The 24262-nt window shown below is 35.0% G+C and overlaps 3 protein-coding genes across 5 annotated transcripts; 2 read left to right on the forward strand and 1 right to left on the reverse strand.

Annotated features, from left to right (window-relative positions):
* The first annotated feature begins 2100 nt into the window (after positions 1 to 2100).
* On the forward strand, positions 2101 to 3859 carry LOC110635311 (60S ribosomal protein L14-1). Its single transcript, XM_021784597.2, has 5 exons — positions 2101 to 2217; positions 2307 to 2408; positions 3026 to 3155; positions 3244 to 3356; positions 3593 to 3859. The coding sequence occupies exons 1-5, from the start codon at positions 2215 to 2217 to the stop codon at positions 3647 to 3649; spliced, it is 405 nt and encodes a 134-aa protein (XP_021640289.2). The 5' UTR covers positions 2101 to 2214; the 3' UTR covers positions 3650 to 3859.
* Positions 3860 to 5092: 1233 nt separating this feature from the next.
* Positions 5093 to 6791, forward strand: LOC110635324 (putative protein phosphatase 2C-like protein 44). Of its 3 annotated transcripts, none has more exons than XM_058137343.1 (5): positions 5093 to 5303; positions 5555 to 5839; positions 5920 to 6181; positions 6368 to 6468; positions 6578 to 6791. In XM_058137343.1, the coding sequence occupies exons 1-5, from the start codon at positions 5271 to 5273 to the stop codon at positions 6713 to 6715; spliced, it is 819 nt and encodes a 272-aa protein (XP_057993326.1). In that variant the 5' UTR covers positions 5093 to 5270; the 3' UTR covers positions 6716 to 6791. The 3 variants fall into 3 exon arrangements, with proteins under 3 accessions (XP_057993326.1, XP_057993325.1, XP_021640315.2); XM_058137342.1 differs by having other exon boundaries at positions 5111 to 5303; positions 5926 to 6181; positions 6335 to 6468; XM_021784623.2 differs by having other exon boundaries at positions 5112 to 5303; positions 6335 to 6468.
* A 152-nt stretch (positions 6792 to 6943) lies between these two features.
* Positions 6944 to 22490, reverse strand: LOC110635342 (COP1-interacting protein 7). The gene is made up of 13 exons (XM_058137341.1): positions 22122 to 22490; positions 21554 to 21733; positions 20884 to 21004; positions 20765 to 20804; positions 20331 to 20383; positions 20197 to 20252; positions 18694 to 18846; positions 18343 to 18548; positions 10968 to 12505; positions 9794 to 10747; positions 8809 to 9217; positions 7316 to 7378; positions 6944 to 7234 (listed from the first exon to the last, which is right to left on the reverse strand). Exons 1-13 carry the CDS (start codon positions 22178 to 22180, stop codon positions 7167 to 7169), a joined length of 3900 nt encoding a protein of 1299 aa, XP_057993324.1. The 5' UTR covers positions 22181 to 22490; the 3' UTR covers positions 6944 to 7166.
* Positions 22491 to 24262: the final 1772 nt, after the last annotated feature.

Genomic DNA, 24262 nt, shown 5'->3' on the forward strand with positions numbered 1-24262 from the left:
AAATCTCCTGTCCAGAGTGTGGGTTTTCTCCACCCTACCTCCGGGTAGGGTTGTGAATAATTTTTAGTTTCTTTTGCAACATGTCGGGCTTATTGGAGAGGGTTTTTTTTTTGAATCTGTCTTGCTTCTATCAAGAGGAGAATCACTTTACGTTTTCAGCTTGGTTGGTGAAACAGGCCACCTGCAGGTGGATCTGCATGTTCTCACTTGAAAAATTCTTTCTGAGAGTTTGGCAAACCTTTGTCCATATATGGCTATGAAATGGCGAGAGGGAGTAAAAGTCAAATGGGTGGTATCTCGTGGGGTTGTGCTGATAGTTCATCTGGCCGCCCGGAAGGCGCAAGTGAGTCCCCAAAGAGCTCTGCCACCTCCTCTCTCTACCGGGTAATGTTATGGTTTGTTGGCCCACCAGCCTAAGAGTTTGTGTGCTTTCTTTTTGGATGCCTAATACAACCTTCTTCTCCTCTAGGGTTGATGAAGTAGAGGACTCTTTATCTAGCATATGGCTTTTATGTTCCTCTTATGCTTCTTTATGTGTTTGACTCCCTAGAGGCTTCTTGGAGATGCCGATGAAATTTATCGCTCGTTGCAGTGGTGGTGGCAGCGGCATTCTTGCTACTTCAGGCAATCTCTTCCAACCTAGTTTAGGGTTTTATTGTTCCTTGGCTTGGGCTTCTTGTATTTGGGCTTAGCATTCATCTTCTAGTGGCTAGGTTTGGCTGTATTTGAATTAGGATCTTTTTAATTCTTGGGCTTACTTTGCTCTATTTGTTTGTATTGGGCTCTTTGTTTTCTATTTGATTTGCATAAGAATAATATTTTTTTTTTCTTTTTTATGAAATATAAGAATAATTACATTCTTTAAAAAAAAAATAAAATAAAATTGAGCTCTGATTAATATTTTTTATATTTTTAGCATTTAAAATATTTTAAAAAATAAATCAATAAAAAATATTTTTTTAATAAAAAGAAAACTATATTTTTTTTAGAAAAATAACTTATTTTTTTGAATAATATTTTATTTTTTAAATTTTGATAAATTTATTAAAATGTAAAAATATTTTTATATATATGACATCACATATATCATTAATTTAAAAATATTTTTTTAATAAAAAGAAAACTATATTTTTTTTAGAAAAATAACTTATTTTTTTAATAATATTTTATTTTTTAAATTTTGATAAATTTATTAAAATATAAAAATATATATATATATATATATGACATCACATATATCATTAATTTAATATTATAATTAAAAATATTTTCATAACAAATATTTTTTATATATAAATTATTTTATACGAAACAAATGAACCTTAATTAAATTTAAACATATAGGATTAAAAATAATTATAGTATGATCCAATTAAAATTAGGCTAAGACCAATTAAATATGAATGGATTAAAATTGAATTAGAACTAACTAATTTAATCTGGTTTGATTTCAAATTAAAATTGAAAATTTTTACTTAAAAATTAATTATTAAATTTGATCAAAATTAAATATATTAAAATTAAAATAGAAATTGAAAAATCCCCTGAAATCAAAACTGCCAGTTTGATTCCCATTTTGGCCCCGGATAGAATTTCTCCTCTTGGATTGAAGATAGCCTAATCAAGAAAGTTGGCCCAAATAAGTTGCCCCTCCAAATGTCACAAAAGGTTTCCTTCTTCCCTTTTTTTTTCCTTAAAAAGAAATTACGATTTTTTAAGTAAGGTTTTCAGATTTTTTTAAAAATTTTAAATTTTCAACTCACTAAATTAGAGATTAAAATCTTTAATTTTTAAACAAATCAAGAGTCAAATCCCTAAAAAAAAAAGAAAAAACATAAAAAAAAACATTACTTTACTTCCAAATAAAAGGTTATTAAATTTAATTCTAGCACAAATTATGTTATTTTTAACATAATATTTAATTTTATAAAATAAAAAATTTAAATTAAAAAATAAATTCTTCCATATAAGAAAATTAATAAGAGAAAATCTATTAAATTTAAATTCTTATATTTTATAAAGTTTTAATTTCTAAATGAGGTTAAACTTTAAATAAAAGGAAAAATAAAAAGCAAAAACCTGAGAACCTACTGTCCGCAATCCAAAAAAACACCGTATATATTGAAGAAACCCTAACCCCTTATCCTTCTCTGGCTCGCCCACTGATCTCCGCCTCTTTCTGCTCCCACACATCACACACCTCACGAGTTCAAGATGGCGAGTCTTTCTCTTTCTGTCTGCAATTCTCTCAGATATCTCTAAATGACTTCCTTTATTATTTATCTGATTTTGGTGATTTTGTGCAGCCGTTCAAGAGATACGTTGAGATTGGGAGGGTAGCCCTTGTCAACTATGGCAAAGACTACGGAAAGCTCGTTGTCATTGTTGATGTCATCGACCAGAACCGAGTATGTAGTTCTATACATTTCTGTTCAATTAAAAGAGAAATCATATTCGGGACTCTTTTGAATTATATTGACTTAACAACCAATCAAACTTGGGTCTTCAAATTGTTCCGTAATCTAATGGAAGAAGGCCTCTACGGGTAACCAATTGTACCATATGTAATGATAAAATACTTATATGCTAATGGAGGATTGCTTCGGTGTTTTTGCATTGTTCCCTAATTTTGTTATTTGGTTGTCTCTAGCAATATCTGTGTTTTTACTTACTATAGAATTTTAGCATCAGCGCACTTGTATTTCTTGAGAGAAACTCTTTGTTATTGTGTTTGTAAACGTTATGGGGGTTGGCTTGATGGTAAAAGTTGGAGACTCACTTCCAGCGTTCTCATTTTCACCTGGATATGGAGATGGGTTTTTTAGGTTTACCCATTTAGCCACTTGGTAGGATTCCATCTTGACCACATTTGATGGGGTCAGAGTGCAATGTCTATGAACTTCTTAGGAAGTGGTGCTCTTTCTATATATTTCAATGCTTAGTGGTAATTCTATTGAGGAGTTGCTGAACGTGACTGATGGTTGTCTGGAGCTGTTATTTGTTGGTTTTTGTCTTGACATGACAGGCTTTAGTTGATGCCCCAGATATGGTGAGGGGCCAAATGAACTTCAAGAGGCTTTCACTCACAGATATCAAGATAGATATTAACAGGGTTCCCAAGAAAAAGAATTTGATTGAGGCTATGGAGAAGGCTGGTAAGGACAAAACGTCTTGCACACATTTGCTTCTGATTTCTGCTCTTAATGCCTATCCTTTATTCAATTGTATATTCTGTGTTGGCAGATGTTAAGAACAAGTGGGAGAATAGCTCGTGGGGCAGAAAGCTTATTGTCCAGAAGAGAAGAGCAGCTCTCAACGACTTCGATAGGTTCAAGCTGATGTTAGCTAAGATCAAGGTTGGTGATAATATTTTTACAAAAAATTGCTCATATTACGCTTTGGTGTTTCTAACAATTTTGAAAGCGGAATGCTTTTCTTTATCATTTAACATGTTATTTTCAGTTGGCCATTGGGAGATTTTCCAATTGGATGGTTTTCTGGATTTCTGTAGTAATATAACAAATATTTTTTCTTGATATATATACGCATATTTTAGTCAAACCTAATGTATCTTCGAACTCTGTGCATGCAGAGGGGTGGATTGATCAGGCAAGAGCTGGCCAAGCTGAAGAAAGAGAATCCAGCCTAAAATTTTCATATTACATTATCAATTTTGTTATCAATATGCTGCAAGTTATTTTGGAATCTTATCCATTTGGTTTCCTAGTCACTTAGAGATTGAGAACAGTTTTAAGGAAAGCTTTCTTTTATGTGAGTTTTTGTAGTGAGTTTGTGCAACCTGTACTTCGACAGTATTCTTGTCCTTTTTGCATAGCTAACATTTCTTTGAATTCTTGTTGTGGTGCATTTTCTCTTCCCATGATATGCTGTGCTTCATCTTTAAGACAATATTTGACAAGGCAATGTAATTAAACATTTTATTCTATTTCAGTGAATATTTGATGACATCTTATGACGTCGTATTGCTTAAAGGATCAATAGCCCTCATTTTCAGATAGAAAGCAAGTGATTGAGTTGGAAATTGTAGTTATCATTTTCAGGGATATTAGAAATAATTATTCTTCTTTCACCTCATCAATGAGACATTATTATGTCACTGGGCATATGGGGCATGGGCCATGACCAACTAGGCTAATTTCCATCTCCATTTTCACTTTTGAGGTGCATCAAGCAAATTTTCTGGTGGCTTAAATTCAGCTCATGCATTCCAAGCAAGTGCAAGCACAGTGGTGCGATAAATTAATGTCCCTAAATTAATTATTGTAATTAGCTTTTTCACCTAGCTTACCCAAGCAGAAATTATGGCCTTGCACAACCACCGTTGTTGGCCAAATTTGCAATATAGACAAATGCCCTTGACAAATAAATTATGATTTTAGCCACAACCAACTCTTTTTTAGTCTTGAAGTGAAAAGAACAATTTAGAAAATTATTAGGTTGGACAAAATATTAGTAATCGAAAAACTGGAAAATTATTTGAAATTGAAAAAACAATATATTAATGATTAACAAAACTGAATAATTTATTTATGGCTTTTATTTTATACAACTCACTATTACGTAACTAATGTAGAGAATAAGAATGTAACTTATGCATATATTGTACATAAACAATGATGGAGATTAAAAGAAAAATACATGAAAAATGCATGTATTTTGTATTTTAAATTTATAATGGATCGAGATTTAAGTAAGAAAAATTTGGTATATAGCAAGTATGAATACGAAAGATAAGTTGTGTATAATTTTTTTTTTTTTTGTTGAGATTAATTATCATAATAAATATTGGGTGCAGACACTAATTACAAGCAAGTTCCTAGGGTTCCACTTTAGAAATGGAGGTGGAGATATAATTGGTATCTTATCTGCAATCTACTCAATTGAGATTGAGAAGGCACACTTATTTTTAGCGTCCACTCAAAAAGAGTGAGCATTGGCCTTCCTTTTAAAAAGAATGGCAGAGAGTAGAGAATGACTGTTACATGCTTAATTTTCCTCAACAGATGTAATCAAATCCAATAAATTTTCCCATTAATACATTGACCTAAAAAACATAGCATTTTTAAAGCTTTAGACTTTTCATTGACTTCAAACATCTCTTATATACCTCATCAAAAGTAAAGGGAAGGGCAGGCCACGTTTGACCTCTCTGATCTGAGACTCTGATCCCTCACCCCACCGCCTCTCTTCATCATCTATATCCATGTTTATCTGATTATCTTCCTCAAAATTAACCATATATTCACATCATGAGATTTAAGGATTTTCATCTCAAGCTCAAGGTATGCCTAACAATGTTTTCTTGTTTTGATCATGTACATCTTTAAGTGAAGTTTTGGGAGAATCATGAGATTTTGATAATAGGGTACTTGAGTTCTTGGTTACTTCTTTCTAATGTTGCACCAAACTTTCCACATTCAATATCATTCCCATTTTGATTCTTGATTTTCTTTTATATATAGCGCTACAAGTCTACGATCAATTTTTTTTTTTTTTTTAATTTAATGCGTTTGCTTAATTCATTTCTTGCAAGGCTTTTCGGCTTAGAAGGTTTCTCATTAGAGATGGAGGCAAGAAAAGAGAGTTTGATGCGGCAAAGAAGCCTTCTTGGATGATGCCAATATCTCATGGACATCATGTTATTGAGGATCAGTCGTTTAGAGGAGGTTCAGATGATTCGGACTCCAACTCAATTGTGGTTCAGAGAGAACAAATAGAGGAACTGGAGCTATGGTTTTTTGGAGTTTTTGATGCTCGAATTGGAGATGGAGTCACCAAGTACTTGCAATCCCACCTGTTTGATAGGAAAACCAAAGAGGTAGCATTTTTAAAGCTTCTGTTTTTTTTTTTTTAACTATCTTTAGCCGCGACATATGTATCTCTCATGGTGGCTTGCAGTCTCAGATAAGAAGAAAGAGTAAAGAGACGATGAAAAAAGCTTATCTCGGAGCAAGAGCAAAGGTTAAGGAGACACAGAGATCAGATGATGAGACATGGAGAGTGGGTTCAGCGTCTGTTATGGTGATCAATGGAGAAAAACTTGTGATAGCTAACATGGGTGATTACAGAGCTGTAGTGTGTAGAGATGGTGTAGCTCGTCAGGTGGGCAGCAAGCATCAGCTAACAGCCAAAAGACACTGGACTCGCAGGCTCTTTTCTGGTACAGAACACCTTCAACTTCACCCTATCCACCAAATCAAATTGATGCTACTACATTCTAATGAATTGATATAGCCCTCTAGAATTCTTTGTTTCTTCACATGTGCACAATAGCAAGTAATAGTACTCTTGTTTGGGTTTCATTTATGTCAAGTACGCATATTGGCATGGAATTCTATTAAAGCAGCAGGTAACAAGCACTCCAAAAGCTCGGAGCTCGTGGTTGGAGCTGAAAGGATCAACCCTGATACTGAATTTGTCATCATAGCAAGCGCTGGCATATGGGAGGTAACAGAACAGAAATTTTTTCATAACAAAATAAACATTCCCTTTTATTTAACAGAGACAGCAAGAAACCAAGGGATTCCAATTATCTTATCTAAATTTTTTTTTTCAGGTGATGAAGAACCAAGAAGCTGTGAATCTCATCAAGCACATGGAGGATCCACAAGAAGCTGCAGAGTGTTTAGCAAAGGAGGCTTTAAATAGAATGACCAGAAGCAACATTTCTTGTGTCATTATTCGCTTTGATTAAAACATGTTTTGTTTTCTTTATTTGTGTAATCCTGAATCTTTTCGCAGCAATTGAAATATAAATTTTTTTGCAATTACCATTCAACTTCGAATGATACAAGTGAGCCATGAGAAAGCCAACTTCTCTTAGGGGGTTGATACCCATCAGTTGCCCGGTTGGAAATATAATGTGGGGAGACCTAATCTCCATTAATCACCGTATCAAAATCAATCAGTTCAGGAAGAGGAATTTACAAAAATAATTCACCACAACTACTTTGAATTAACCAGGAATGTACAGAAACAAATTGTTCAGAAAAATGATAAAAATCAATTTCCTTTTCTCGTTAGGGCAATAAAAAAATAAATAAATAAATAACCACAAAATCTGTAACAATTCACAAACCCAAATGGTGTAAAAACAAGTCAAACTTTTGGCTTCCTCAGCTTCAAATTTAACAGTATTCACATTGTCAAGTACTCGGCTTCTTTTCACTGGTCTTGCTTCGGAAGGGTGATAACAAGGAGAAATGGCGGGAAGCTGCAGCAGAGTTGTTCATCTTAGTAATATATGAAATTTAAAAACATGGAGAACATGATTAATTGAAAAGTGAGAACATACCCTTTTGAGTAGTACTAGCAGTAGGGGTCTCATCTTGAGAGATCAGATTCTTCAATGTATGAACTGGCGATGACAACCAAATATTCAGGTCAGCTTCCAGTGCAGATATTACCGATCATAATTTAAAGCTTTTACTAAAAGTATCCACCAGCATAAAATTCATCTTCAAAACGGTTCAAATTTCAATACTAGTGCGCAAACTTCATTCATGCATAGATAGATAATTAACTGGTACAACCCATTTCTGTCAATGTGAACACTGTTAAGCAATCAGGACAAGTTACTGATTGAATTAGGAAGAAACAAAACACCGAACAGAAAACTCTCAGGGTTCTAAATATCCTGAAATGCTGCATTATAACTAGTACATCCATATAATAAAAGAACACATCATAAACATTAACATGTAAGAGGCACAAAGCCATTTACATGTTACATGGCTGAAGCTCATTTAATATCAAACACACTGAATTTTCACATATATTTGCCCCATAATTCAAAAGAATCAGCGACTGGACCATATGATGAAAGCTTCAGAAAATAATAAGTTTTTTTTAACATTACACTGTCCAAAGAAGAAAACAAATATGACAGCGCAATTTCTTCCTTCAAGATGCTTTACCAATTTGAAAAATTAAGGTAAAAAAATCTTTAGCATGTACTTTTCGGATCTACCAAAAAGAAAAAATTTTTATCATGCAATTGAATTCCTGATTACACTAATCTACCATTGGATGGAGGAATTTGAAAAGTGAGATTCAAATTTGATAATCCATAAATTTTCTTTCATCAATTGATTCATAAATTTAGATTAAGATAATAAATGTGACACAAATCACATTTGAGAGTAAATTTAAAATGCCCGATAGAAAGGAATCATTTGAAATCCACATCAAATGAGTTCTCAACCACATCCATGAATCTATATCTTAGTAAACAATCCGTCAACTTTCGTTCTAATAATTTAAATTTCAATTAAAATCAAACTCAAATCTCTTATTTCACATCATTGCATCCAAACATATATAGCATAATGTATCTTTTGATTGATTTCACTTATACAGAGACAGAAAAATTTAGAGATGATTATCATGTTGCAGTAGAGAGTGAAATATGTCTAACATATTAGCCATATTTCTTCACTGAATGTTTCCACAATTTGTTAGTTATATTTAGCAGACCTTGATTAGTTCCTAGAACTAAATTTCAATTAAAATCAAACTCAAATCTCTTATTTCACATCATTGCATCCAAACATATATAGCATAATGTATCTTTTGATTGATTTCACTTATACAGAGACAGAAAAATTTAGAGATGATTATCATGTTGCAGTAGAGAGTGAAATATGTCTAACATATTAGCCATATTTCTTCACTGAATGTTTCCACAATTTGTTAGTTATACTTAGCAGACCTTGATTAGTTCCTAGAACTATTTTGGATCTTCCATTGATTAGTGATCACAAGAAAGAGGGAGTACAATGCTTTTACCTTCGCTAGAGGAAGCAATGTTCACACCACAATCATCTGGCTCAGAACCATTCACACTGCCATTATCCAATTCAACATTGCGTTCGCTGGCAGTATGACTCTTTTTTCCAAACTTCAGCAGCCTTCTAAACCCTTTCGATGATTCCTTCACCTGAGGCTTATCTAATGCTTCAGGGATCTTTTCTAATTTCAAGCCTTTAGGATCAGATACATGAACTTTGAGAGCCTCTGCATATGTTGTCGTCGGTAAGCTTGTTGGAGGTGCTTTACCATACTCTGAATTCCCAGTACATGGATCTTCCAGAGAAGAGACCCGAGCAAAAGGAGCTTGGTATGGTTTTTCAGCAAGGGTAATACTTGAATGCTTTGGCAATTCCTTCTTGACATTACCAGCATTTTCAGTTGTGGCCTGACAGAAAAAGTTTTCACATAAAAACATCAAATCATTAGGCATGTTTCCACCACAGCCAAAGAGAATTTGTCTACTGGTTTCTGCAGATCCAGAATTCTGGACATTTGAAATAAATTCAAAGAAAAGAAAAGAAAAGAACCACTAATCTCTCATCCATATGTGAGAAATGATCACAAAAAGGGATCACCAACTGATTTTGTGACTATAACCATAACAATTAAATTTAGGACCAGGAACTAAAATAGGACTCTGGTTAATTTAAGCATCCATAAAATCCATTGAGATGCAAAAAGCAATCAACTGGTGAAAATAGGTCCTATAAAATGATAACCTATGAGAATTCAATTATCAGATGTTTAACAAATTCAAACTCTTCTAGTATTCCGTGTTACAACAATATCATCAAAATCATTAGGTGTATATGTATACAGTACAGTGGCATAAAATTGCAAGATGCATTATGCACTAAAATGATTATTAAATGTCAAAGAATTTAGGTGTGAAGAGCATAATAATCTTATGGATAAACATAATTGAGGGTAACACTCATTTTTTGAGGTCTTACTGACGTACCCTAATTGCACTGGGTAGCACTTCTAATTGGTGTTCACTAGGTTCTCTGTCAACCCCATCCATGGTAAATGGTGAAACTGGTGCTCGAACAGCTGCATAGTTTGACAAAGTCTCAGCTTTCTCTCCTAATATATAGTTACTAGAGTGCCCCTTTTCTGACCCCATATTTTCTTCTGAAGATTGTACAGCAGGAATGGATGGCTTTTCACGTTCTAGTATAACAACAGTCTTTTCAATTATTTGATTGTCATCACCATCACCATGATGTGATATTACATCACTATTCCTTTTCAGCTCAGCACCTCCAGAAGCTGTGCTGGACTTGCTTGCGTTCACCTTCTGGGGCATTTTTTTAACGCCTGAATTGCCTTCAGGAACTTCAGGTCCTTTAGTGGTTTTAATCTTCAGTTCTGGGAGAGATGCAGTCTTGCTTTTATCATGGTTCATGATTGCAGATATTTTCTTGCTTGCAGGTCCATTTGACACTTTTGGCTTTGATACTGGTTCAGTGTTTTGTGGCTTAACTGAAGAAGTATGATAGCTGCTACTAATTTTAGGTTCCGATAATCTTCTAATCCGGGCCATGGATGCCTTTGCAGCAGGTATTACACTTCCATTCTCTTTCTTTGGTTCAGGCAATGATGATACTGACCGGCTTAACCTATTTCTGGCTGAGTTACCGCTAGTACTTAATTTGTTGGATTTAGAACCTTTAAGAGAATCACTAGATCCTGTAGAAACAGTTCTGACTGGGAACCTTTGTAAAGGTGATACTGATCCAGGCTCCGAATCACTAAACTTTGATCCTTTGTAAGAGCTTGGGGAAAGTTTTGCTGGCAATTGTTTTCTGGTTTGGTGTGAAGATGGCTGAGCAGGAATGGAGCTGCCTCTAGCAGCAATTCTCTTTTGCCTCTCTAACTTCAAAGCTTCTAGACGTTTTCTCTCCTCCTCTTCCTGTAAAAGAAGGAGTGATTAAACAAATGATTTCTGAAGATATGACACAATTTCAAACAATTCATCTGGTAAAAAGAAAGTGTTTTGGGAAAAAAAAAAAGAGAGAGAGTAAGAGAAAGTGCATCAATATTTTGTAGCCAATCTCAACAGCCACTTTACTGCAAGATTTTTTACTTTTCAATTTGGAGGCAAGTGCTAACTAAAAGGATAAAAAATGTACCTTCTCTTTCTTCATTTTCTGGAGATCAGCTTTAAAGGTTCTTAGCCTCTCAGCACGTGCCTTTGCTTCATCCAAATGACTCAACTTTGAAGGTTTCCCTTTCTTTATTGGTCCCACCATCTTCTTCTTATCTGAATTATCCGGAATAAGTTTTGATTTCCTGTCCTTGTCTACCTTTTTAGTGCCTTTCCTGACACCATTTTTAGCACGAACTTGCATATCATAATCTAAAGCAGGGTCGTAACCAACTGTCCCCATTTCTGTCCCACGCTCAGGCAACAAACTTAAATCATCAGGCTCATATTTGACTTGGCTCCCAACCCTGTTAGATAAGTTTTCCACTTGAGATGATGGGAACTCAGAGTCCACGTCAATTGCACATCTTCCAACAGTTCCAACTTGATCTACTGAGACTGACCTCAATGAAACCACATATGAATCATCATCCATATTATGTGATGAACTACCGTCCAAATCTTTGTTTGGATGCACAAATCCATTTACAGCCAATGGATCTGTAGGTGAGGTCATATAACCAGACTGGTTTTCTTGTCTGTGCATTATAAAGTCATCATTTGTTGACCTCCTATATCTACCTTTCCTTGCATTTACCTCTGCAGATTGTATATCGATTTGACCATCCATGAAGCTTCCACCATCACTAGATTGACCCATTCTTCTTGATATCAGTGATTCATCATTTGAGGCCTTAGTCATGTGGGTCAAGTTTCCACTAATTCCCTGCATATCTATCATATTCCCTTCTTGATTGTCACCTACATCTCGTTCATCAAAAACTAAAGGATCACAACCTGCTGTATTTTGTCGTCTTCTGACTCGAACATCCTTTTCCATTGCAAACATACCTTTATCCACAACATGTTCAGCTTCGTCTGCACCCTTTAGCAAATAACTTTGAAATGCTTGCCAGTGTCCACCATCTGTCTCATTCCCATGAATTGTTCCTTCCATGTCCGATGAATCTAACTTATCTACAGATTTGGTATGGATTCCTTTACTTTTTGAGGATCTCAGAGAGTTCTTGTGCTTGCCACTTGAAGTAGTCACAGATAAATCTCCCTCTTCCTCATCAGTTTCAGAACCAGAAGCTGATTGTGATTCACTATCAGATGATTCCTGCCTCTTTGAAGTGATATAGTTAATGTTCCGAATAACAACTTTGCCGGATTGCTTTTTATTTGATCGACTAGACTTTCTTCCCGATTCTGTATCCACCTCCCCAGTTTCAGTGTCATTATTTCCATCCCAACTATCCATCGAATGCCTTCTTTGTCCCTTTCTTTGACCTGCATTAAGTCTAGCATCTTCCCCTGATGGATGCAGTGGCTGGAAAAACGGGCCGCTTCCGGGATGATTCTGATAGTAAGGAATGCCTTGCATAGGATATCCCTGAAACACAGGCAATGCACCAGGTGGAGAATGAATAGGCCAAGGAGGGAACATTGGATGTGGAAACTGGCCTTGAAAATATTCTTGCTGGCTTGGAGATGGTTGTTGATCCATGGGAGGCTTTTCATCTGGTTCAAAAACAGGATATAAAAATTCAATTGATTTTTGAAGCCAAAAAGAAAAAAAAAAATAGAATATGATGTTACAAATATAAAAGTGACATAAATTATTTGAAGAGACCTCAAAACTAGGTATTCAAACTTCTGTGACTCTCTAAACATTAGGCCTGGCACAAGTTAGAAAAATTTAAGACTTTTAGACTTTGTTACTATCCAATTTGATTTTGCCTTGTGGGTGAGTTTTGCTTTTTTGTGCCCAAAAAAAAAAAAAACGTTTTTGAGAAGTAATTATGTACAAGAAGAATTCAATAGCGAACAATTTCACTGTGGTTTCAGTTGAAACAGAAAAATTATACATTTTTTAGTGTAGATGAATCTAACAAAAAGATTATGGAGATAAAACAAAAGGTATCATTTTTCAATGCTGATGCAAAAACTAATGACCATTTTCAATTTTATGGAGATTAAAATGAAGACTGGATTCCTTCCAATCTCAGGGAACTAACTGTTATGGAAAATCAATCACTATATTATTTCTCTGTATATTCTGTATTCTGTATTCCTATTTAGAATTTCTTATTTAGGATTTCTTCCTAATTAGTAGAACACATTTATAGGAATCAATTGTATATATATATACCCATGCACAGATTAATTGATATTAAGGAGAATCATCTCTTTTTACATGGAATCAGAGCAGATCATCTATCTAGGGTGATTATTTGTTCTCACCACCCAGCTCAGGAGAGGCCTTGGCCGCCGACCGCCCGTCCCCTCTGATCCGGTCGCCGGAATCCAAGCACGTGAGGCTCACGCGCCCAACTCAGGTTCTCGCCATTTCTTCCCTCGCCGGCGCTTGGAGGCGCGTCCGCCGGCCGTTTCAACTCCGATCAGCATCGCTGGTGTCGCCTCAACCCCCTCATTCCACCACTGTGTGCTGTTGCCTGATCCAGTACACCATTAAAGGACTTCTGAGGTTTGGCTCTCAGATCCTATTTCGGTATTTGCTTGATTTGTGATTTTGGGTTATTTTGCGGCTGTAAGCACTTTGGATTAGCCTTTCGGTTAGTTTTCTTTATCTCAACAAATGGCAGACAATAAGAATGTTATTTCTGATGTGATTCCGGTGATAACTAAGATCACGGAACACAAACTTAATGGTTCGAATTACCTGGAGTGGAGTAAGACTGTTAGGGTCTATTTGCGTAACATTGATAAGGATGATCACCTTACTAAAGACCCATCTACTGATGATACATGACAAACTTGGCTAAGAGAGGATGCTCAGTTGTTTTTACAGCTTTTGAACTCGATTCACAGTGAGGTAATTAGTTTAATTAATCACTGTGAATTTGTTAAGGAATTGATGAATTACTTAGATTTTCTGTATTCTGGTAAAGGAAATATCTCCCGTATCTATGATGTTTGTAAGGCATTCTATTGTGCTGAGAAAGAGGATAAGTCTCTCACGGCTTATTTTATGGATTTTAAACGAGTATATGAGGAACTTAATGTATTGTTGCCTTTTAGTTCTAATGTGAAAGTTCAGCAGACCCAACGAGAGCAACTGGCTGTTATGAGTTTTTTTGCAGGCCTTCCTTCAGAGTATGAGACTACTAAATCTCAAATTCTCTGTAGTTCTGAGATTTCCTCTTTGCATGAAACGTTCACACGGGTCCTTCGTACAGAGAGTACTCAATCTTCACAACCTGCTAATAGTGCTCTTATTAGCCGTAATCCAAATGGACAACAGGGTAATAGAAGAGGAAGTAGAAGAGGAATTACAGGCAACAGAGGTAATCAGCGTAATGGGGAGGCTAGTTCTAATCAGGACTCAAGATGAGTCATTTGTTATTATTGCCATGAGTCTGGCCATACAAAATATAATTGTCCGCAACTTCAGAGGAAAAATCAGCGATCAAAGATGGCAAATATGGCGGTAGAGGATTCTACAGTATCTTCCTCTGAGAAAACTGTTTTGGTATTTGCAGAGGATTTTACACAGTTTTCCCAGTATCAGGCATCTCTAAAGCCTACCAGTTCCCCTGTCACTACAATTGCTAAGTCAGGTAAATTCACTACATGCATTGTGTCTTTCTCATCCAAATGGGTTATTGATTCTGGTGCGACAGATCACATGACAGATAATTTTATCTTCTATCTGCTTTTCAGTCTAATCTCACTTCCTCTACTGTTACTTTAGCTGATGGTTCTATTTATTCTGTCATGGGTTCTGGAACTGAAAACCCGACTTCGTCAATTTCTTTGTCATCTGTTTTGTGTCGACATAAATTCTTTTTTAATCTCCTTTCTGTTAGTAAACTTACTCGTACCTTAAATTATTCTGTTTCTTTTTTTCTTGACCAGTGTTTGTTTTAGGATCTTACGACGAAGCAGCTTATTGGTAGAGGACTGTCAGGTGGTCTCTACATTCTGAAAAATCATGTACCGTGGTCGCTTGTTTGCTCCAGTACCTTAACACCTCTTGAAGCTCATTGTAGATTAGGTCATCCTTCTTTGTCTACCATGAAGAAGTTGTGTCCTCAGTTTCAATCTTTATCAGTACTAGAATGTGAGTCGTATCAGTTTGCAAAACATCATCGTTTGCCTTCTGTGTCTAGAGTCGATAAACGGGCTTCATCCCCTTTTGAGTTAGTTCATTCTAATGTTTGGGGTCCTTGTTACAGTTCTAAAACTGGATTTCATTATTTTGTTACTTTTATTGATGATTACTCTCCTGTTACCTGGTTATATTTAATGAAGAATTGTTCTGAGTTGTTCTCTATCTTTTGTGCCTTTTGTAATGAAATCAAAACTCAATTTAATATTTCTGTGTACATATTAAGAAGTGACAATGCCAAATAATATTTTTCAGCACAATTTCAGTCTTATATAACACAAAATGGCATTTTTATCAGTCTTCCTATGTTAATACCCCATCTCAAAATGGCGTGGCCGAAAGAAAAAATCGGCATCTTCTTGAGGTAACTCGTGCTCTTCTTTTTCATATGAAAGTTTCTAAACACTTTTGGGCGGATGCAGTTTCTACGGCATGTTTTTTGATCAATCGCATGCCGTCTTTTGTCTTTAATGGAGATATTCCTTATACTGCTTTGTTTCCTACAAAATCTTTGTTCTCTGTTAAACCCCGTATTTTTTGTTGTACCTGTTTTGTGCGTGATGTTCGTCCACAAGTTACTAAATTGAATCTGAAGTCTCTCAAATATGTCTTCCTTGGGTACTCCCGGCTCCAAAAAGGATACCACTGTTTCTCTCCTACTCTTAATCGTTATCTTGTTTCTGCAGATGTCACATTTTTTGAGTCCACTCCATTCTTTCCTCAATCATATGTGTATGAGAGTCAGGGGGAGAAGGATGATCTCTTAATATATACTGTCCAACCAATGTCTAGTCCTCTCCCACAGCCTGTTTCTTCTGTCTCTAGACCTACTCGACCTCCCGTTGTTCATGTTTATTCCAGGAGATTGGAGATTCCTGACTCAGATCCTCCACCAACTACTTCGTTGGGAGATCCACACTGATCATGATTCTGACCTAGACTTATCCATTGCTCTTCATAAAGGTAAGCGTTCATGCACTTACCCTATCTCTTCTTTTGTTTCTTATAATCAATTTTCTTGTTCTCGGTGTTTTGTTACTTCTTTAGACTCTGTTCCTATCCTTAATACTGTTAGTGAGGCGCTGTCTCGTCCTGGCTGGTGTGCTGCTATGCAAGAGGAAATTGAGGCTTTAGATGCTAATGGTACATGGAAACTATTGCCTTTGTCCACTGGTAAGAAAGCTATTGGTTGAAAATGGGTATTTACAGTAAATGTAAATCCTAATGGTTCTGTGGCTAGGTTAAAAGCACATCTTATGGCAAAAGGATATGCTCAGACATATGGGGTTGATTACTCTGACACTTTTTCTCCTGTAGCTAAACTTACTTCTGTTCGCTTATTTATCTCTTTAGCAGCTACATATGATTAGCCCCTGCACCAATTGGATATCAAGAATGTTTTCATTCATGGTAATCTTCAGGAAGAGGTGTATATGGAGCAACCACCTGGATTTGTCGCTCAGGGGGAGTTGGGTAAAGTTTGTAGGTTTCAAAAGTCTCTTTATGACTTGAAACAAAGTCCTAGGGCTTGATTTGGGAGATTCAGCAAAGCAGTATAGGAATTTGATATGCAAAAGAGTAAGTGTGATCACTCAGTATTTTATAGGCAATCTAAGACTGGTCTAATTCTCCTGGTAGTCTATGTGGATGACATTGTCATCACTGGGAGTGACTCTGCAAGTAATTCATCTCTTAAAACCTTCCTCCAAACCCAGTTTCAAACCAAAGACTTGGGATTGTTAAAGTATTTCTTGGGTATTGAAGTTATGAGAAGTAAGAAGGGTATTTTCTTGTCTCAAAGAAAATATATCCTCGATCTATTAACAGAGACAGGAAAATTAGGTGCTAAGCCTTGCAGTGCACCAATGACTCCAAATTTACAACAGTTAGCAGGGGATAGTTAGTTGTTTGAAGATACAGAGAGATACAGGAGATTGGTAGGAAAATTGAACTACCTTACAGTCACTCGTCCTGATATTGCTTATGCCGTTAGTGTGATAAGTCAGTTTATGTCTTCCCCAACTGTTGCTCATTGGGAAGCCTTGGGACAAATCTTGTGTTATCTGAAGGGCGCTCCAGGAAGAGCTTTGTTATATGATAATCATGGGCATTTGAATGTTGAATGTTTTTCAGATGCAGACTGGGCTAAATCTAAGGTTGACAGGAGGTCAACTACTAGATATTGCATTTTTGTTGGAGGCAATTTGGTGTCTTGGAGAAGCAAGAAGCAAAGTGTAGTTTCTCGATCTAGTGCTGAATCGGAATACAGAGCCATGGCACAATCAGTATGTGAGGTAATGTGGATACTTCAATTACTAGATGAGACAGGTTTTAACACCTCCCTGCCTGCGAAATTGTGGTGTGATAATCAAGCTGCTCTCCATATTGCTTCTAATCCGGTATTTCATGAGCGGACCAAACATATTGAGATTGATTATCACTTTGTTCGTGAAAAAATTCAACAACAGATCATCTCAGCAGGACACATCAAAACTGGAGAGCAGTTAGGAGATATTTTCACAAAAGCTCTGAATGGGGCTAGGATTGACTACATTTGTAACAAGTTGGGCATGATTAACATCTATGCTCCAACTTGAGGGGATTGTTATGGAAAGTCAATCACTATATTATTTTTCTGTATATTCTGTATTCTGTATTCCTATTTAGGATTTCTTCCTAATTAGTAGATCACAATTATAGGAATCAATTGTATATATATATACTCATGTACAGATTAATTGATATTAAGGAGAATCATCTCTTTCTACACTAACAAATCCATGAACCACTATAGTTATTAGCCAATCCAACAGTTTTTGGACTTTAGTTGTTTGTATCATGTGATAGAAGGAGAAAGGTCTTATCTCAGGCTCTTCCACACCCCATAATTGTTGCTTAACTGAGTATTACTAATCTCAGACTTTTATTCTATTACAAAGAATTTGCGTCAGACTTGTAGACATATGTAAACACACAACAAAAAATATTGATGACCTCTTTTCTGCTGTAAAACTTGAAATTTACCATACAGTCATACACACATATGAACAGAAACAAGTTAATACAGGGGACTGGAGGACAAAAGAGCACATCTCCATTATGGAAATACAGAGCCTAATAAAAAAAGGTATAAAAAAAAGGTCAATTGGGGCATCCATCTTGAATTTTTCAAATCAAGTACCCACGATAAAATCTTTCAAGAGATTGTTAGATTATAAGATTATACCTTTACTGGAGTCAACACCTGCTTTCCGATTACTATCTGGGGTCTCAGGCCACTGCTTGTTGATTGCACTAGAAAGAACAATGCCAGATGCATTCATGGCAGAGAAGTCTGATCGGCTAGATATTGCCTCACCCGCTTCAATTTCAACCCATTGGCCGGTTTCATGCTTTCTTTTCCACAAGCCCAAAAATCTCACACATGCATCCCTGTTGGCATTGATAAAAAGGAAACCATATTAGGGATGATTCTCCAGTAAAAATAAATTTTGCTATAAGTCAAATGGTAGAAAAGATAATATCTCGATTTCAAAAAGATAAAGGATAATCCGTACAAAAGAAATATGCTGCTTACATTAGGCGTGCGGCTCCAAAACTCTCAGCAAATGACATCAATGGTGCCAAGTTGTCAACATCAAAACCAGCAGCTACGGCACGGGCAAAGGCCATGCCTTGCTCTTTCTGCAGCACAGTTTTGCGTGTCTCTAGAACTTTCATAAGCTGAACTCTAATGATACAAACCAAACACATTTTGATTAAACCTTGTCAAAGAATGATGTAGTCAATAATAAAATCCCAAAATTCAATATGACGTTCAGACTGTAGCCACTCATCATCATATATACATGTTTAAATTCTGATTTGATAATGAATATAATTTCAATAGTGCTGGTAGATTACTTAGCCACAAACTTTTTGGTCATTTTATATATGCATGACAATTAAAGAAAAAGAAGTTAATATATACATTAGCAGAAAAGTATTATTCGTGCAACCTGATTTGCCCCTCATGATTGTGTCAAAAACCACAATCCAACAGAAGAGATAGATAAATATAATAAGATTATCAACTGAGATTGGCTTTGCCAATAGTTTGCAATTCTCATGTATGGGTCACAAGTTTCAAAACCCACGGTTTTTCCCCAAGAACACAAAAAAAAAGGACATGCAATTACCTTTCTGCAGAAGTTATTTATTTGAGAATCAAAAATGAATTCAGCATAACAACAGCAATTGGCCAACTCCAATGCATCCTTGCTTTATGTGATACAGTTATGAATTTCTAGGAAATCAAAATACAGCATTACATCAAGGTGAATGAATTTTAATTACTGAACAGTTACTTGTACAAAATTAGTGATTTCCTTCTCATAAATCTTGCTGCTCATGAAAGCCATGAGCATAGATTCGAAAAACAGTTGCATGTTACAAGTAATGAAAACAGGGCCAGTATGGCCATGACGTAATTACAAAATGGTCACAGCAAATCACTATGCAAGTGATTTGTTTATTCTTGTAAACTGTAAAATGCATTAAATGAATAGATATTCAAGGAGTTGACTAAAATTAAGAACTGAAACTAACTTATGACTTAAAATGAACTCACCGATTTCAAAGAAGCGTGAAAAGTGCTAAATATAATCCTCTTGACTTGATTTTTGCCTCGTCACAAAGTGATATCAAAGTAAAATTTATGTAGTAATAGTTTTAAAAGATTCAGACTGAATAAGGCTAGAAAACATGAAAATGGTGGCTGGAGAAGTACGAGAATATCGGGGAAATAAAACCTAGAATTGCCAACCAAAAGACAGATGCTTTGTCTACATGTAATGGCCATTATTGTACTGATAATGGCTGTTGCCATCGCTCAATGACCAATTCGGTTGTTACCCATGGCAAAGAAATTTTCACTTTACATATACCCAATAACAACAGTAATGAAACTTGCAAATCTGTTAAATAATAGCCAGTATATGAAACTATGATCGTGAAGCTTGTGAACTTTGAAGTAATCACCAGACTATTATAAATTAATTAGCTTTTCATAAATGTAGAAGTCTACAACACAGAGTCATACTTTGAATTTCCCTCCTGTGTTGTTGATCCATTTGCTTCAGCTGGGTGTGCACCAGGCTGCCAGATAACAAAGAGATCAAATTAAAGAAATTTAATGGTTCATTATGCAATGATAATTATTTGGTGTGCACCCACCTTATAAAGGACTATCGCTTTCTCCTCATTACAATTCAGCAGAGGCCTGCTACCTGTTAAAAATCGTCGAGTGTTATTCCAAAACCAATAGAAATATGACCAATTCTGGAAACTTATATTCTTCAGAATCTAGTTCTTATGATAAAAAAGTTTGATAAAACATAACACCTCAAATTAGAAAACTTTGGTAACATACATGGTCAAACACCTAACGTAAAATATAAAAAAACATATATAAAAACTCTAGATAACGTATAACCTCCTTCCACTAAAAAGAGAAAGAAAGGCAAGAAAAAGAAGACAAATCAATTGACAGTAAATTGAGAATGAAAAGCAAACATAAAACATAAAACATAAAACAATTCAAAAAAGATTAAAAGTAACATGATGTTCTTAAAACCAGGAACAGTATGGTAAGATTTCTTCAACAGTACCTTCAATGCATTCCACAGGTTTTGCTTTATGATCTTCTACCTGTGAAATAAAATAATAACTAAAATGAAAAATCTAGGATCTGATTTACAGATAATAAGTTCTTAAGGATTTTGCATACCATGGTCAACCCTATTTCATTGCTACTTTGAATTGCAATCGCCTCTTCGATCTGCAAGATCTCAGATTCCAAGGTATAAACACGTTCCAAGACCTCAGGAGTGCTCACAAAACGAACAAACCTATAAAACAAAAAAAAAAATTAGTATGCATCACCAATGTTGGGAATATTACATAACTATGTTCATTAATTATAAAAAGATGATTATGACGGGCAAACTCAAAAGTCATGACATAAAGCTGTTCACCCCCATGGCAATTTCAACAATGAAATGAGCATGAAAATTATAAAACTGAACCAATTGAAAACTCTACCCTCCTAATAAACTATGCAACTAGTATTGTGAAGTTCAAGTATTGTTGCCCCTTTTCAAATGGTGATTCCACGATAGCTTTGAAGAATTTTACTAAGTAGTCCACAGAATCATCATAAATTGCCTAGAATGGGGATATGACAAACGTAGGGAACATCACCATATATGTGAGTGTTGACAGTCTCTTTTATTCCAAACTTCAATTAACCTTGTTGCCACACACTTTAATATGGTGTTAGTGGATTCCCATATTGGCTTAATAAAAACTAAGACGAAAAAAAATAAAGCTGATGGACACCAACAACAACAACAAACCACAGACACAATATGGGCAGAGCAGTAAATAGCAAGGCCAACCTTTCAACTGTTCCTCTTGTGAACCATGTTGCTTCATTTCCAGGCTCTGGCTCAAGAATAATTGAGTAACCCCCCTTGGCCATTTGATCTTGCGCAGTCTTCAAGTGGGCAAGAAATGGATTAACCAAACCGGAAGCTATTTTCTCCGTCTTTCCATTTGCAGAGATAACCAAATCACACCTAATAAAAAAACGCAAAATTCAAGTTTTCATAATTCAAGTTTTCAAATTCAAGTTCATCAAAACCATGTTGTTAATAACAAGATAATATAATCATTAAAACAAGGAAATAAAATGAAAAAAAAAAAGTAGAACGTAACAATATCAAATTCCAAAAATTAAGTACCTAGTGACACAAACTCAGATAGCTTGAAAACGAGAAGGTTTCCAATAATAAAAATCATTAATAAAATAGAAACAAAAACAAAAACTGCTCCTTTAGGACCAAACAAGAAGTGATGCATTTTTAAGGCAACAAAAGCACTAAAAAGAAAAACTGAATAACAGTGGTTTTATATGCGCACTCAGCTGCACACGCCAGCAAGTTAATCAAAAGAGAAAAATGATACCTTGTCCGAGTTGGAGTGAGCTGAAAAACAGCTGAGTCCAGCCGAGTTGAGGACTTCATTGTTGCCAAAAAACGGATCTTTAGTCGCCTCTAGAATGAGATCAATCACTCATCAAATGGGAACCGAAAAGAACCCAAAAAATGAAACATAAATTAAAAAAAAAAAAGGATGTCAAAAGATTTGTACAGAAAGACTGAGCTCTAAAAATGTAGAAAGTCTTTGCTCTCCGTAAAGGAAAGCTCAACAAAGTAAGTTGCAGAGAAGCCAAAAGAGAAAAGGTTCAGAGGAAGAGGTTTAGAGAGAGAAAAAGGGACTTCGGATACCAAACTGGGAAGTGAGAATTTTGTTTTGCTACAGGAGAAGAGTGATGTTCATAGGTTATTGTTGAATTTTCCTTGCAAAGGTAAATAAAGGAAAGCATTAAGGGTAAATCAGGAACTTCGGAAATACAGTTGACACGACGCTGTGGGGAAACGTAAGAACCGTAACAAGACAAGCATTGAATTTGCGGTTGGATTGAGACATTCATGTAGACCCACTCTGGTTCGGTTCAGATTTTAAATCAAATTAAAATTGAACTAAACTGAAATTGAATGAAAATTGATGATTTGAACTGTTGATTTTAGCTCAATTTAAATAAGATTCTTTTAAAATCAGTTTAAACCCATTTTTTTAATAGAAATCAAAACCTTTAAAAATTGAAATTGAATCCAATCAAACCTTACTGGAAATTAAAACTAGCTAATAATCAACCAATTTGATTTCGATTCATTCCTTAATTAGTCTGGACCAGACCGGTGGGCGGTGGCCACTGGCCAGCCTAATTCAGGAGATTCATGCGTCTGAAATGATCAAAATAACCTCAGATTTTCAATGTTACCGTTGAGAGCTCCTCTCGGATAGTCAAGCCTATCGTTTGCAATTGAAAGGGACTTCCACTTTATTTTGTTTTTATTTATCTTATCTAACATTTGTAGATGGGTTAATGGCATAATTGTTCTTTTTTTCAATTAAAATTTATTTATTCTATTGTTATCGTTCTAAAAAATAATATAATATTATTGAGTTAAAATTTAATAATTTTATTTTTTAAAAATATTAATCCAAGTAATTAATAGGATTCCCATTTTTTTTCCAATGCCAATGTAAACAATTTATTATATTATATTATATTTGTCATACATTTAATGAGTTGTGGCTTTAATATTTATTACAGTATCAAAGATGGAAATATTCACATGGAGAGTAATGAAAATGAAGAACAATCAAAGTTAGTGTCCTAAAAAAACAACCCAACTAATTTCCATTTTTAGTAGAATTAAGAGAAATTAACAAAATAGAAATGATAACAGGTGGGAATTGCTCTCCCCTGTTTTTTCATTCCACAAGAATTTAGTATTGGGACGAGGATTTTTCCGTCGAAAAGCAGGGCAGAGAGGGTTTATATATGGGGATTTTTTTTTTATTTTAATTTATTATCATGTAATATAAATTTATTTATTAAAAATAAATTAAAAATTAAAAATATAATATTTAAATAAATAAAAATAATTTATATTTTGAGAAAAGATAATAATATATTATCATGCATGCAAATTATTAGATTTAGAGTAGATAGATATTCTTCTATTTTCACTGTGTATAATATCAAGATTGAGGTGAAATGATAAAAAAAATTAATTAATTATGAAGTGGATTAAATTGAGTTTATGAATAATTACTATCCTTAAAAGTAGAGTGCTTATCAAGCTAAGAATATATATATATATATATATATATAGGTGTTCAATGGAGTATAAAGTACTACTTCTGCTATGTTAAAAGCTGCCTTGATTATTGAATTAAGGAGGTGATTGAAAGTCGCCTGTTTTATTTGCTTAGGAGGAGGGACTCTGCTATTAAAACTTGGGGCGACTATCTTTTGCATGATTGGTCTCCTTCACCTACCCTTTGTCCAATACTCCATTGTCCTCTTTGAATGAACCTCTCTTTTTGTTCAAGGGATTAAGCAAAATAAGGCTGACCCTAAAGAATATTAAGGCCAATTGTATGCTCTGCAGTGTTAGTTGAGTTCTAAGCATCTTTTAGAATTGTACATCGCTTTCTTAAACGAAATTCTTTTTGATGTATTTGAAAAAAAA

The sequence above is a fragment of the Hevea brasiliensis genome, chromosome 15, assembly GCF_030052815.1.
Source record: "Hevea brasiliensis isolate MT/VB/25A 57/8 chromosome 15, ASM3005281v1, whole genome shotgun sequence".
Lineage (NCBI taxonomy): Eukaryota > Viridiplantae > Streptophyta > Magnoliopsida > Malpighiales > Euphorbiaceae > Hevea > Hevea brasiliensis.

Bases quoted from the DNA above. Each gene is read 5' to 3' on its own strand.
- LOC110635311 (XM_021784597.2), top strand. The intron at 3,156-3,243 runs GTAAGGACAAAA...CTGTGTTGGCAG, and splicing joins TGAGGCTATGGAGAAGGCTG to ATGTTAAGAACAAGTGGGAG. The intron at 3,357-3,592 runs GTTGGTGATAAT...CTGTGCATGCAG, and splicing joins TGATGTTAGCTAAGATCAAG to AGGGGTGGATTGATCAGGCA.
- LOC110635324 (XM_021784623.2), top strand. From the start codon at position 5,271: ATGAGATTTAAGGATTTTCATCTCAAGCTCAAG. The intron at 5,304-5,554 runs GTATGCCTAACA...ATTTCTTGCAAG, and splicing joins ATTTTCATCTCAAGCTCAAG to GCTTTTCGGCTTAGAAGGTT. The intron at 5,840-5,919 runs GTAGCATTTTTA...GGTGGCTTGCAG, and splicing joins TTGATAGGAAAACCAAAGAG to TCTCAGATAAGAAGAAAGAG.
- LOC110635342 (XM_058137341.1), bottom strand. From the start codon at position 22,180: ATGAAGTCCTCAACTCGGCTGGACTCAGCTGTTTTTCAGCTCACTCCA. The intron at 18,847-20,196 runs GTATGACTCTGT...TTGTATCATTAG, and splicing joins ACACAGGAGGGAAATTCAAA to AGTTCAGCTTATGAAAGTTC. The intron at 7,235-7,315 runs GTATGTTCTCAC...ACTCTGCTGCAG, and splicing joins TGCTAGTACTACTCAAAAGG to CTTCCCGCCATTTCTCCTTG.